Source organism: Narcine bancroftii, chromosome 3 (assembly GCF_036971445.1).
Source record: "Narcine bancroftii isolate sNarBan1 chromosome 3, sNarBan1.hap1, whole genome shotgun sequence".
In the NCBI taxonomy this organism is placed as follows: domain Eukaryota; kingdom Metazoa; phylum Chordata; class Chondrichthyes; order Torpediniformes; family Narcinidae; genus Narcine; species Narcine bancroftii.
The window spans coordinates 47,998,573-48,011,035 of NC_091471.1; the positions used below are offsets into that span (position 1 = coordinate 47,998,573).

The 12,463-nt window shown below is 42.9% G+C and overlaps 1 protein-coding gene and 1 long non-coding RNA gene across 19 annotated transcripts in view; one reads left to right on the forward strand and one right to left on the reverse strand.

Annotated features, from left to right (window-relative positions):
* nedd4l (NEDD4 like E3 ubiquitin protein ligase) overlaps positions 1-12,463 on the forward strand; it is a 533,566-nt gene that overhangs the window by 405,415 nt on the left and 115,688 nt on the right. For all 18 annotated transcript variants that reach the window (XR_011353364.1, XM_069924007.1, XM_069924003.1 and 15 more), the window contains one exon: positions 10,973-11,133. Coding sequence is in view for 17 of the 18 variants with exons in the window: in XM_069924007.1 (XP_069780108.1) it covers positions 10,973-11,133 (161 nt within the window). In the remaining variant the exon portion in view is untranslated. The remainder of the gene's footprint in view (positions 1-10,972; positions 11,134-12,463) is intronic.
* The window catches only part of LOC138757144 (uncharacterized), a 53,267-nt gene that overhangs the window by 6,202 nt on the left and 34,602 nt on the right, over positions 1-12,463 (reverse strand). The gene's annotated exons all lie outside the window — the stretch shown is intronic.

Consider the following 12,463-nt stretch of genomic DNA (forward strand, 5'->3'; position numbering starts at 1 on the left):
AAAGAATGGGACAAAATGTTAGCTTCAGAAAAATGGGAAAATTTGAGCTTAGCCATTCACAAGTGAAATCAGGAAGCATTTTCATACCATATACACTCATGTCATCGTTTAATATTTTGGACCACTTTTTTGAGCCAAAAAGAGAGCAGATTGACTTTTGACTTTGTGCAGTTTCTGCATCGTTCAAGGCGTTGGGAGATGGCCGGGACCGGGTGGTAAGTCCGCGGTTGGGATGTTGGGAGCTTGGATGGGTGGGCGGTCGGGGCCAAAAATAGGGGGTTTGACTTTTAAACAGGTCATACAAAAACACCCGATTTAAGGACCAAAAAGGGGGTTGGGGTCAACTATTACACGATTACACTGTATAGACGTAACACGAGTATATACAGTATGGAAGTAGAAATGTAGAATTCAGTAAACAACACCAACAACAACTTGTACAGATTGTAAGCCAGATATTGTGTTCACTGGTGAAATGATAATGCTCTTCTTTGACTGACCAAAAATAACATGGCCTCGCATAATCCTGTGGGAGCTCCTGATGGATTTTCTGCACTACACCACCATGCAGTGCAGTGGTATAAGTATAGAAAGAGCATTGCATGGGGTGCTGAAACTTTTCCCAGTTATAAAATGAGAAGAAAGTTTGTGGCCAGCTCAGTCATACTCAGAATCTTAGCTAGAATTGTGTAAGTCTTAAATCTATTGAAAACATCCCAATGTTCCAAAGGCATGCAGAAATTAAGTGGGCTGAAGGAAAAAAAAGGTGCAGAGAGTGGAATTGCTGCCCCACAGGTCAATAACTTGGGTTCAGTTCCGATCTTTTGTGTTGTTTGTGTGGAGTTTGGATGTTCTTCCTGTGACTGTGGGTTTCATTACTGAGCAGATCAGGCAGAAACCCTGGCAAGACCAGATCATGTCCTGATCATGTGTAGATTGCCTCGAGTGTGCATATAATCTTGGGAGAACCGATGGGATTTGGGGGAGAGGGGAGAGAATAAAAGGGTATGTGTGCAAATGGATGCTTAATGCAAAGAACAACATAGAACAATACAGCACAGTCCAGGCCCTTTGGCCTTCGATGTTGTGCCGACCCATATATCCCTTCCTAAAAAAGTACTAAACCTGCCCTACCCCATAACCCTCTATTTTTCTTTCATCTTTCTTTTCTCTTATATGCCCCCAATGTTTCAGCTTCCCCCCACCATTCCTGGCAAGGCATTTCAGGCCCCCACAACTCTGTTTAAATAAAACCTTACCATCTATGTCTCGCCTAAACTTCCCTCTCTTCACTTTGTATTTATGTATATATATATATATATATATATATATATATATATACACATATTATATATATCTTCTGGTGTTTGCTGATCCTGTCCTAGGAAACAGATGCTGCCTCTCCACCTTATCTATGCCTCTCATAATCTTGTAGACCTCTATCAAGTTCCCTCTCATCCTTATACTCTCTAAAGTGAAAAGTTCCAGCTCTGCTAGCCTTGCCTCATAAGACTTGCTTCTCAATCCAGGCAACATCCTGGTAAATCTCCTCTGCACCTTCTCCATAACTTTCGTATCCTTCCTATAATGAGGTGACCAGAACTGAACACTAAGTGTGATCTTAACAAAGATTTGTAGAGTTGTATCATGACCTCTCTACTGCTGAATTCACTCCCCTATTAATGAATCCCAGCATCCCATAATCCTTAACTATCCTGTCAACATGTGCAGCAATCTTGAGAGATGTATGGATTTGCACCCCAAGGTCCCTTCGCTCATCCACACTCGTAAATAACCGACGATTAACCCTGTACTCAGCTTTTTGGTTTGTCCTTCCAAAATGCATCACCTCACACTTATGCAGGTTGAAATCCATCTCTATTTTCCTACCCAACTCTGCATCGTGTCTTGTGGTGGTACACCACCGGCCTACTGCAGGGGGCAACCTGTGTACCTGCATGAGTGTAAGGGGACAGGACAACACCTGGCCACTGCCAATCAGTCGGCCTGAATGAATCAAGCCCCACCCGGTCGGGTGTCAATCACCCTCCGGGATATAAGCCTGTGCCAGCCTCCCGAGGCCTCACACTGAGTTGCTGCAGCCACAGCCAGCCTGGCTCTGTGGAGGTTTTTTGTGGATTAAAGCTTGTTGTTCAGTCTTTACCTTGTGCGTGTCTGATTCTGTCTAACAGCGCACCACATGTCTATATCTTCTTGTAACCTTTACTACGTCCCGCTCCATCCAGAACTCTTCCAACCTTCTTGTCATCCACAAACATACTGATCCATCCATCTGCTTCTTCATCGAGAACATTTATAAAAGACACAAAGAGCAGGGGTCCCAGAACAGATTGCTGTGTCACTCCACTAGTCACTGACCTCCAGGCCGAATACTTTCCTTTCACTACTACTCTCTGCTTTTTTTGCCTACCAGCCAACTTTTTATCCATACAGCTAATATCACAGTGATCGCGAGAGCCATAACTTTCTGGATAAGTCTCTCATTTGACCCTTGTCAAAAGGCTCAGTTTCCAAGTTATTGGATTCCATGACTCAGATTTGTTTTGAAGGAAAACCTCAAACTTCATAAAGTTTAAGTCTTGGGAAGGTCACATTAATAATTACATAGTTTTATAAAAAATTGAAGTTTGTAAGGGGTGACAATTGTAAACAATTTATCTTTAAGACTTTGAAGTTAACAGTTTTTCCCTGGTTCAATCCAGTCCTTCCCTTCCATTAAAATCAAGGAGAGGATTTTATATGTAAGGATTTATAATTAAGATTGCTTTTTCAGTATGATCTCTATATTTCTTCATGGAACAAGCCATTAAGAGCAAATACACCAAAACCCATTTATTTGATTTCAGTAAATACATTGCTATTCTGCTTTTGAACAGCCAGAACCAAAGCATGCAAGCTCATGATCACTTCAGCTCTAGCAGGCAGTGCTTGCTCTTGCTCTCTCTCCTGTTCCATATGCCCTGCCTTATTTCGATCTTCTCTGATTATAGGTGGTTATCTGTTCAAAAGTTTTGGTTTAAGTAAAATTCTGTCGTGTCAATAATCAGCCAGACTTTTAATTGAATGTTGCGCAACTTCAAGGTCAGAATCAGATCATGTGCTAGTTGCTTGACTGTGGTGGTGCAACCCAGGTTCTTTGTCTACCTAAAGCACACTGATGTTGCGCAAGACTGTTCACAGTCAGGCATCTTTCTTAAGGTTCTTATGCCTGAAGCAAAATTTTCTTCATGTTTTTACGTCAAGTGATTACCTGGGACCTGAATTCTTGCTTCCTTGCTGAAATCCAGACCGAGTCCACAGTGTCAGAACATGCAGCCTTGCTGACTTCAGCAAGCCACTGGCTGCTTGTTGTGGCTTTCCACGTTCGCTGCGATGAGGTGAAATCCGAAGGTGCTGTAATTTCTGCAAAATCCAGACTTCAGATTGCTTGGCCAATTTCAAGTTCTGACCGATGGACTGTTGGTTAAGAGTGTTATGCAATTGAGTTGCACGTCAATTGATTTAATGGAGTTGTGGAATTGTGCCTGTTGCTTTGTTTTTACTGAGAGACAGGATGAGAAAAAGGAGTGATGATTTCAAGAATGAAGATACAGTAAGGTGAGCAGCGTATAAATGTTGTACTTGCAATTTAAATAGGAGTAAAGTATCATGAATTTTGCATCAATAACGTTGGTAGGAAAAGGGATGTGGTCTTTTGGAGTGAATATAGGAAATTAGGAATGAGACTAAAAAGAAGGACCTCAAAGGTTTTCTTTGGATTATTCCATATAACCACTTACAGCACAGAACAGGCCAGTTCGGCCCTACTAGTCCATGCCGTAGCAAATCCCCACCCTCCTAGTCCCACTGACCAGCACCCGGTCCATACCCCTCTAGTCCCCTCCTATCCATGTAACGATCCAATCTTTCCTTAAATGTAACCAATGATCCCGCCTCGACCACGTCTGCCGGAAGCTCATTCCACATCCCCACCACCCTCTGCATAAAGAAATTTCCCCTCATGTTCCCCTTATAATTTTCCCCCTTCAATCTTAAGCCATGTCCTCTAGTTTGAATTTCCCCCTTTCTTAATTGAAAAAGCCTATCCACATTTACTCTGTCTGTCCCTTTTAAAATCTTAAACACCTCTATCAAATCCCCTCTCAATCTTCTACACTCCAGAGAAAAAAGCCCCAGTCTGCACAACCTTTCCCTGGAACTCAGACCCTGAAACCCTGTCAACATTCTCGTGAACCTTCTCTGCACTCTCTCCATTTTGTTTATATCCTTCCTATAATTTGGTGACCAAAACTGTACACAGTACTCCAAATTTGGCCTCACCAATGCCTTATACAATTTCATCATAACCTCCCTACTCTTGAATTCAGTATTCCGATTTATGAAGGCCAACATTCCAAATGCCTTCTTCACCACACCTGAGTATCAGCCTTGAGGGTACTATTTACCATAACTCCTAAATCCCTTTGTTGCTCTGCACTCCTCAATTGTCTACCATTCAATGTATATGACCTATTTAAATTTGCCTTTCCAAAATGTAGTGCCTCACATTTATCTGTATTAAATTCCATCAGCCATTTCTCAGCCCACACCTCCAGCCTTCCTAAATCACTTTTTAATCTACGGTAATCTACCTCACTGTCCACAACACCACCAATCTTTGTGTCATCCGCAAACTTACTTATCCAATTCTCCACCCCTACATCCAGATCGTTAATATATATAACAAATAATAGTGGACCCAGGACCGAACCCTGAGGACCTCCACTACTCACCGGCCTCCAATTGGACAAACAATTTTCTACCACTACTCTCTGACACCTCCCATCCAACCACTGCTGAATCCATTTCACTACCTCCTTATTTATACCTAATGCCTCCACCTTTTTTCCTAACCTCCTGTGGGGAACTTTGTCAAAAGCTTTACTAAAGTCCAAATAGACAACATCCACAGCTTTCCCTTCATCAACCTTTTTTGTAACCCCCTCGAAGAACTCAATCAGGTTTGTCAAGCATGATCTACCCCTGACAAAACCATGCTGATTACTCCCTATCAATCCCTGTACCTCCAAAAATTGTGGTGGTGAGATTTGGAACAGAAAGATGGATGTACTCATAGAGATCAAGTTTACTAGACAGGGCAGGCAAAGATAGAGGAAAGACCCATAATTTAAACTATTTATTTCAATGCAAAAGACCTAACAGGTAAAACAGATGAACTCAGGGTGTGAATTGGCTTGGGAGACTGGGAAGTTATAACCATGATAGAAACATAGTTAAGATAAGAGCAATACTGACATCTTAATATTCCAAGAAGGAGGGGTTTGCTTTTTTGATAAGGGAAGACATAACAGTGATTAGAGAGGATTATCATCCAGGTAGAACTTGGAAACAAGAAGGGAGTGATCATTTTAATAGGACTCCCAATATTCAATGAGAAGAACAGGTCTATAGGGAGGTTGCAGTTAGCTGTGAAAATAATAAGGTAGTATTGCTGGGAAATTTTAACTTCCCTAACATTGACTGGGTCACCTGGTGCAAAGGGCTTGGAAGGGATGAAATTTATAACTGTGTCCAATTGAGCTTCCTCAGTCATAATAATGAGGGCACCACTTGGAAAGGCACAACACTGGATTGTTGCTTCAGAAACATCATTGGTACATAATCAATGATCTAGATTATAATGTGGTAAACTGGATCAGCAAGTTTGCAGATGGCATGAAGATTGGAAGTGTTCTGGAGAGTGAGGAAGGCTTTCAAAGGTTGCTGAGGGATCTGGGGCAGCTGGAAAAATGAACTGAAATTTAATGCAGGCAGGTGTTGCATTTTGGAAGGACAAACCAAGAAAGGACATAAACGGTAAATGGTAGGGGACTGAGGAGTGTGGTAGAACAGAGGGATCTGGAAAGACGTACATAATTTCCTTAAAGTGGCGTCACAGGTAGATAGGATTGTAAAGAGAGCTTTTGGCATATTAGCCTTCATAAATCAAAGTATTGAGTACAGTATAGAAGTTGGGATGTTATGATAAAGTTGTATAAGAAATTCATGAGGCTAAATTTGGAGAATTGTATGCAGTTTTGGTCACCTAACTACAGGGTAAATATCAATAAGATAAAAGAGAGCAGAGAAGATTTACTAGAATGTTGTCCGGACTTTAGGAACTGAGTTACAGGGAAAGAATGAACAGGTTAGGACTTTATTCCCTGAGGCATAGAAGAATGAGGGGAGATTTGATGGAGATATTTAAAATTATGAGGGGTATAGACAGAGTAAATGTAGGTAATCTTTTTTCCACTGAGGGTAGGTGAGATGCAAACCAGAGGTCATAGATTCAGGGTGTAAGTGGAAAAGTTTAGAGTGAACATAAGGGGAAACTTCTTCACACAAAGAGCGTTAGGAGTGTGGAACTAGCTGCCAGCTGAAGAATTTGGACAGGTACATGAATGGGAGGGATATGGAGATCACAAGATAAAGGAACAGAAGTAAGCCATTCAGCCCATCGAGTCTGTTCTGCAACTCCACCTTGTGCTAAATCATTCTCGTATCTAGTTTCAGTTTCTGGCCTTTTCTCCATATCCCTTAATACCCTGACTAATTAGATACCTACCAATCTCCTTAAATTTCCCCAATGATCTGGCCTCCACAGCTGTCTGTGGCAATGGCTTCCATAAGTCAAAGTCCCTCTGGCTAAAAAGCAGTGGTTCTCAACCTTTTTCTTTCCACTCACATACCGCTTTAAGTATTCCCTATGCCATAGGTGCTCTGTGATTAGTAAGGGATTGCTTAAAGTGGTCGATGGAAGGATCGACAATGAGATAGACAACAGACTCGCCAAGGCAAATAGCGCCTTTGGAAGACTACACAAAAGAGTCTGGAAAAACAACCAACTGAAAAACCTCACAAAGATAAGCGTATACAGAGCCGTTGTCATACCCACACTCCTGTTCGGCTCCGAATCATGGGTCCTCTACCGGCACCACCTACGGCTCCTAGAACGCTTCCACCAGCGTTGTCTCCGCTCCATCCTCAACATCCATTGGAGCGCTTTCATCCCTAACGTCGAAGTACTCGAGATGGCAGAGGTCGACAGCATCGAGTCCACGCTGCTGAAGATCCAGCTGCGCTGGATGGGTCACGTCTCCAGAATGGAGGACCATCGCCTTCCCAAGATCGTGTAATATGGTGAGCTCTCCACTGGCCACCGTGACAGAGGTGCACCAAAGAAAAGGTACAAGGACTGCCTAAAGAAATCTCTTGGTGCCTGCCACATTGACCACTGCCAGTGGGCTGATAACGCCTCAAACCGTGCATCTTGGCGCCTCACAGTTGGGCGGGCAGCAACCTCCTTTGAAGAAGACCGCAGAGCCCACCTCACTGACAAAAGGCAAAGGAGGAAAAACCCAACACCCAACCCCAACCAACCAATTTTCCCCTGCAACCGCTGCAACCGTGTCTGCCTGTCCCGCATCGGACTTGTCAGCCACAAACGAGCCTGCAGCTGACGTGGACTTTTTACCCCCTCCATAAATCTTCGTCCGCGAAGCCAAGCCAAAGAAGAAAGTGGTATATGGGTGGAAAGAAAGAGTTTGAAAACCATTGTTTTAATTGTACCTAATTGACTCGTTATGTACATTTTCATAACTCCAAAGGAAATGGGCCAATGACAATTTTTCTCAAGCAAAATATTTCATTTGGGTCTGGTGCAGTGATTCTCAACCTTCCCTTCCCACTCACATACCACCTTAAGCAATCCCTTACTAATCACAGAGCACCGGTGGCATAGGGATTGCTTAAAGTGGTATGTGAGTGGGAAAAAAATGATTGAGAATCACTGGGCTAAAGAAATTTCTCCTCATCTCAGTTTTAAATGGTTACTTTCTAATTCTAAGACTTTCCTGGAGACATCCACCAAGGGAAACATCTTATTCACATCTACTCTGTCCAATCCTTTCAGCATTCAAAATCTTTTGATGAGATCCCCTCTCATTCTTCTAAACTCCAATGAATAACAGTCCAAGGGGTGATAAACCTTCCTCATATGTTAACCCTTGCATTCCAGGAATCATCCTTGTAAATCTTCTCTGTGCTCTTTCCAATCATTACCTCCCTTCTAAGATAAGGCGCCCAAATTTGCACACAGTACTCCAAATGAGATCGCACCGGTGCCCCGTGGAGCCTCATCAACATGTCTTTACTGTTAAGCACTATTCCTCTTGAAATTAATGCCAACATAGCATTCGCTTACTTTACTGCCAATCCAACCTGGTGGTTAACCTTTAGGCTATCCTGCACGAGGACCCCAAAGTCCCTTTGCACTTCTAAATTTTGAATTTTCTCCCCATCCAAGTAATAATCTACCTGTTTATTTCCTCTTCCAAAATGTACAACCGTATATTTCTCAGCCTTGTATCTCATCTGCATTTCTTTGCCCACTCTCCTAAGCTATAGACTAGGTGCAGGTCAGTGGGACTAGGCAGAATAATAGTCCAGCACAGACTAGAAGGGCTGAATGGCTTGTTTCATTGCTGTAATGTTCTATGGTGCTATAGGTAAGTGACTGAAGTCACAGAGGGGGAACACTTTGGGATCAGCATCCATAGTTCTATCAGTTTTTAAATCGTTAAAAAGGTTGATCTGGATTCCCCCCCCCCCCAAGTTAAAGTCTGAAAATAGGGACAAGACAGTTTGGAGCAATAATTAGGAACTTGCAGAATTTGATTGAGAAACAATATTTGCAGGCAAGGGGATGGTTAGGAAGTGAAACTTTTAAAGGGGAGACAACAAGAGTTTAGGCACAGTATGTTCCTTCAGGGTGAATAAAAAGACTGGCAAGTTTATGAAAACCTAGTTGATGAGGAATATTAAGGCTCTTGTCAGGACCAAGGAGGCATGTCAGATTTATGCTGTCTGGATCAAACAATCCATCAATGAGGTAAGAGATGAAGGCATACCTGTGAGAGCTTAGGGGTAAGCTAGTGTGAAATCAAGGGAAAACAAGGACATGAAATGGATCTGGCAAGCAATATGTATATAAAAAAAAATCCAAACTGATATATTTAGAGTAAATGGGTAGCCAGGGAAAGAACTGGTCCCATTAAGAATCAATATGGCCATTTTTGAGTGGAGCCATAAGAAATGGATGAGATTTTAAATGAATATTCTTATTATTCTTTACTGTGATGGAAGCTGAGGAATTGATGACGTAGAGCTGTAATGTCCTGGACTATGTACAGTGTTGCTGGGAGGAGATGTTGGCAGCTTTGGAGCGCATTAAGCTGTGCAAATCCCCAAGGCTTGATCCTGTGGATCTACACACCATGAGGGAAGATAGGGAAAAAATTGTAGAAGCCATAAGATGGATTATGGCATTGTGCCAAAATTTAAAAAGGGCACCAAGGTCAAGTCAGGGAACTATTGGCCAGTGAACCTGATGTCGGTAGTGGGAAAGTTGCTAGAGGATATTCTTAGGGACAGCCTCAACCAGCAGTTGGATAGGCAGGAACTGATTGGAGGTGGTAAGGATGGCTTTGTGTGCAGCAGATCTGTTTCTTGAAGAGCTAAAAAAGAATATTGATGAGGGCAGTGCAGACCTTGGTTACATCTTTAACAAGGTCTCACTGGTATGTTGTGATAGGTCAAGTTACATGGGATCCAAGGAGAGCTAGCCAGTTGGATCTGAAACTGGCTTCATGGAGAGAGACAAAGATTATTCGTGGAGGTTTTCTTTTCATTGGAGGACTGAGACCAGTGATGCACCATGTCTGTCATTGATGTTTGTTGCCTATTAACAATCTGATGGGAGTGTAGTTGAAGTTAGTAAAGTTGTGGACAACACAAAAATTGGTGGCGCATTGCAGCTATTCTCAACCTTTTTTAGCAATGACCCATTGGAACTCTGCTCAAGGTTTATGGGCACCTTCCCTGTGCAGCAGTCAGGTTTAATTAGTTCTTTCGGTACCTCTCTCCTACCAACTACATTTTAAAAAATTAAAATATTTTATGATTTCTGTCTGGCCCCCAGGGTTGGGGGGGGGGGGGGTGAAGAGGGCATAACGTCTCTTTTGAGAATGGCTGTTGTGTATAGTGAAGAAGAATATCTGTTTACAACAGGATCCAGTTGGGAAGATGAGTCAATGAGTGGCAAATGGGTTGTAAAACAGAGAGAGAGAGTCAATAGTGCACAACGGCATGGCTCCATGAAAATGGCAATTCAGGTAGACTTGGGAGTGAAGAATATGTTTGGCAATGCTCACCTTTATTGGGCAGGGTATCGAGTGCAAAGTTTAGACATCATGATACAGCTGTGTAAGACCACATTAGGAATACTGTGTGCAATCCTGGACACTCAGCCCCAGGAAAGATATCAATACATTGGAAGGGATTCACAAGGTTATGGTGTGGACTCATGGGGTTGTATTGGAGGGACAGGTTGGATTGGCTGGTCTTTATTTCAAGAGCTAAGAGATAACCGCTTAGAGAGATTTGTTAAATAATGCAGTGAAGGAATAAAATGAATATAGATCATCTATCTCCAAGGTGCGGTGATTCTAGAACAAGATGGCATGGATTTAAGATGAAAGGGGAGAAATTTAAGAGGGACCTGAGGATAGTCTGCGTCTGGAATGAACTCCCAAAGGAAGCTGTAGAACTGAGTACAATTACAACATTCAAAATGCAATTAACCCAAAAATGGATAAGGTTTTGGTAGGGTATGGTGCAAATACATGTCAATGGGAGTCGCCTACTATGCCAACTTAGTTGTCATGGGCGAGTTGGGCTAAAGGGTCTGCCCAGTCTGTGCTGAGATGTATCCTTCCATTTCACCTCATCTCATTTGTTTCTTCCATTCCTTTCTCCCCCGTGCAATTAGTTTTACATCTTTAACTTATCAGCATTTGGAGGCTTGTTCAGCTACATTAACTGTGTCCAACTCTTTCCCACTTGCATGAAGCGCGCCTGGGATATGGTTGACCCCACTGATTCAGGAACACCACGTGAGCAACAATTGCCACCGCTCCCACCTGGATGGGAAGAGAAAACAGACAACCTGGGACGAACATACTACGTGAATCACAACAATAGGACGACACAGTGGCAGCGACCAAGTCTGGTGTAAGTTATCTTCCTGGTCTCTGGTTATTCTTTCACAACTTATCATGCAAAGAACTGTCCAAGACTATTTGTCACCATTGCTTCTTCCTCCAGCATGTTTCTGTGGGTGTTGGAGCTGAGAACTACCGAAAGTCCCACTGGTTTTTATACTGGCCAAAGTATACATGATACCCTTGGTCATGAAGTTCAAGTTATTATCATTCGTTTGTACAAGTACAAACATCCAGTCTTTGATGCAAAAACATGCAAGGACACACACATATAAACACATAAATGGATAAAAGATACAAATGCATATATAAAAATAAATAAATATTGTTAAGTGATTAGTAGAAACTCGAAGGATTGTGTGAGCTGTTCATCAGTCGTTCGGCTGTCTCCCTGGTGGTGCTGGCTCTGATCCTCCTGTATCTCTTTCCTGATGTGAGCAGCTGAAAGATGCTGTGCGCGGGGTGGAAAGGGTCCTCAATGATTTTGCGTGCCCTCTTCAGACACTGATTCTGGTCGATCACGTCGATGGTAGGGAAGGAGAGTGACCCCAGAGATCCCCTCTGCAGTCCTTATGGTCCTGTGGATTGACCTCCGATCCAAATCTACACAGCAACCGTACCACACCGTGATGCAGTCGGCCCAATGCTCTCGATAAAATTGCTATAGAATGTTGACAGGATGGTGGCTGGTAGCCTTGCCTGCCTCAGCCTTCTAAGGAAGTGCACTTGCCTTCCTGACATTGAGGAGATGTTGTATGTCTCAGGATAGGTCACTTTTTAAGTGGGCTCAAAGGAATTTGGAGTACTCTACTCTCTCCACTTCCGAGCTATTAATGTGTAGTGGAAGGTGGTCATCCCCTGTCCTCCTGAAGTCCACAATCATCTCCATTAGTCTTGTCCACATTGAGACTCTGGTTATTCTATAGTATGACATGTTGTTATTGCTGATCGGGATAATTACTGTTGTGTCATCTGCAAACTTGATGACCCTGTTGGAGCTGGATCTGGTGTTGCAGTGGTGGGTCTGTAGTGTGTACAGGAATGGGCTGAGCACACAGCCCTGAGACACACCAGTGCTCAACTTGATGGCACTTGATGCTCTGCTGCCATCCTGGACAGGCTGTTGTCTTTCTGTTCGGAAGTCTAGAGTTCAGTTACAAAATGGGGTATTGAGTCCCAGCGAGGACAGCTTCTCCACCAGCCTGTTGGGGATATGATAGTATTAAACACCGAGCTGAAGTCAGTGAACAGCAAAGTTCAGATTTCAGATTTATTGTCATAGTACATCCATGTCACAGAACCCTGAGATTCCTTTTCCCGCAGACTAGGGAAAATTTATA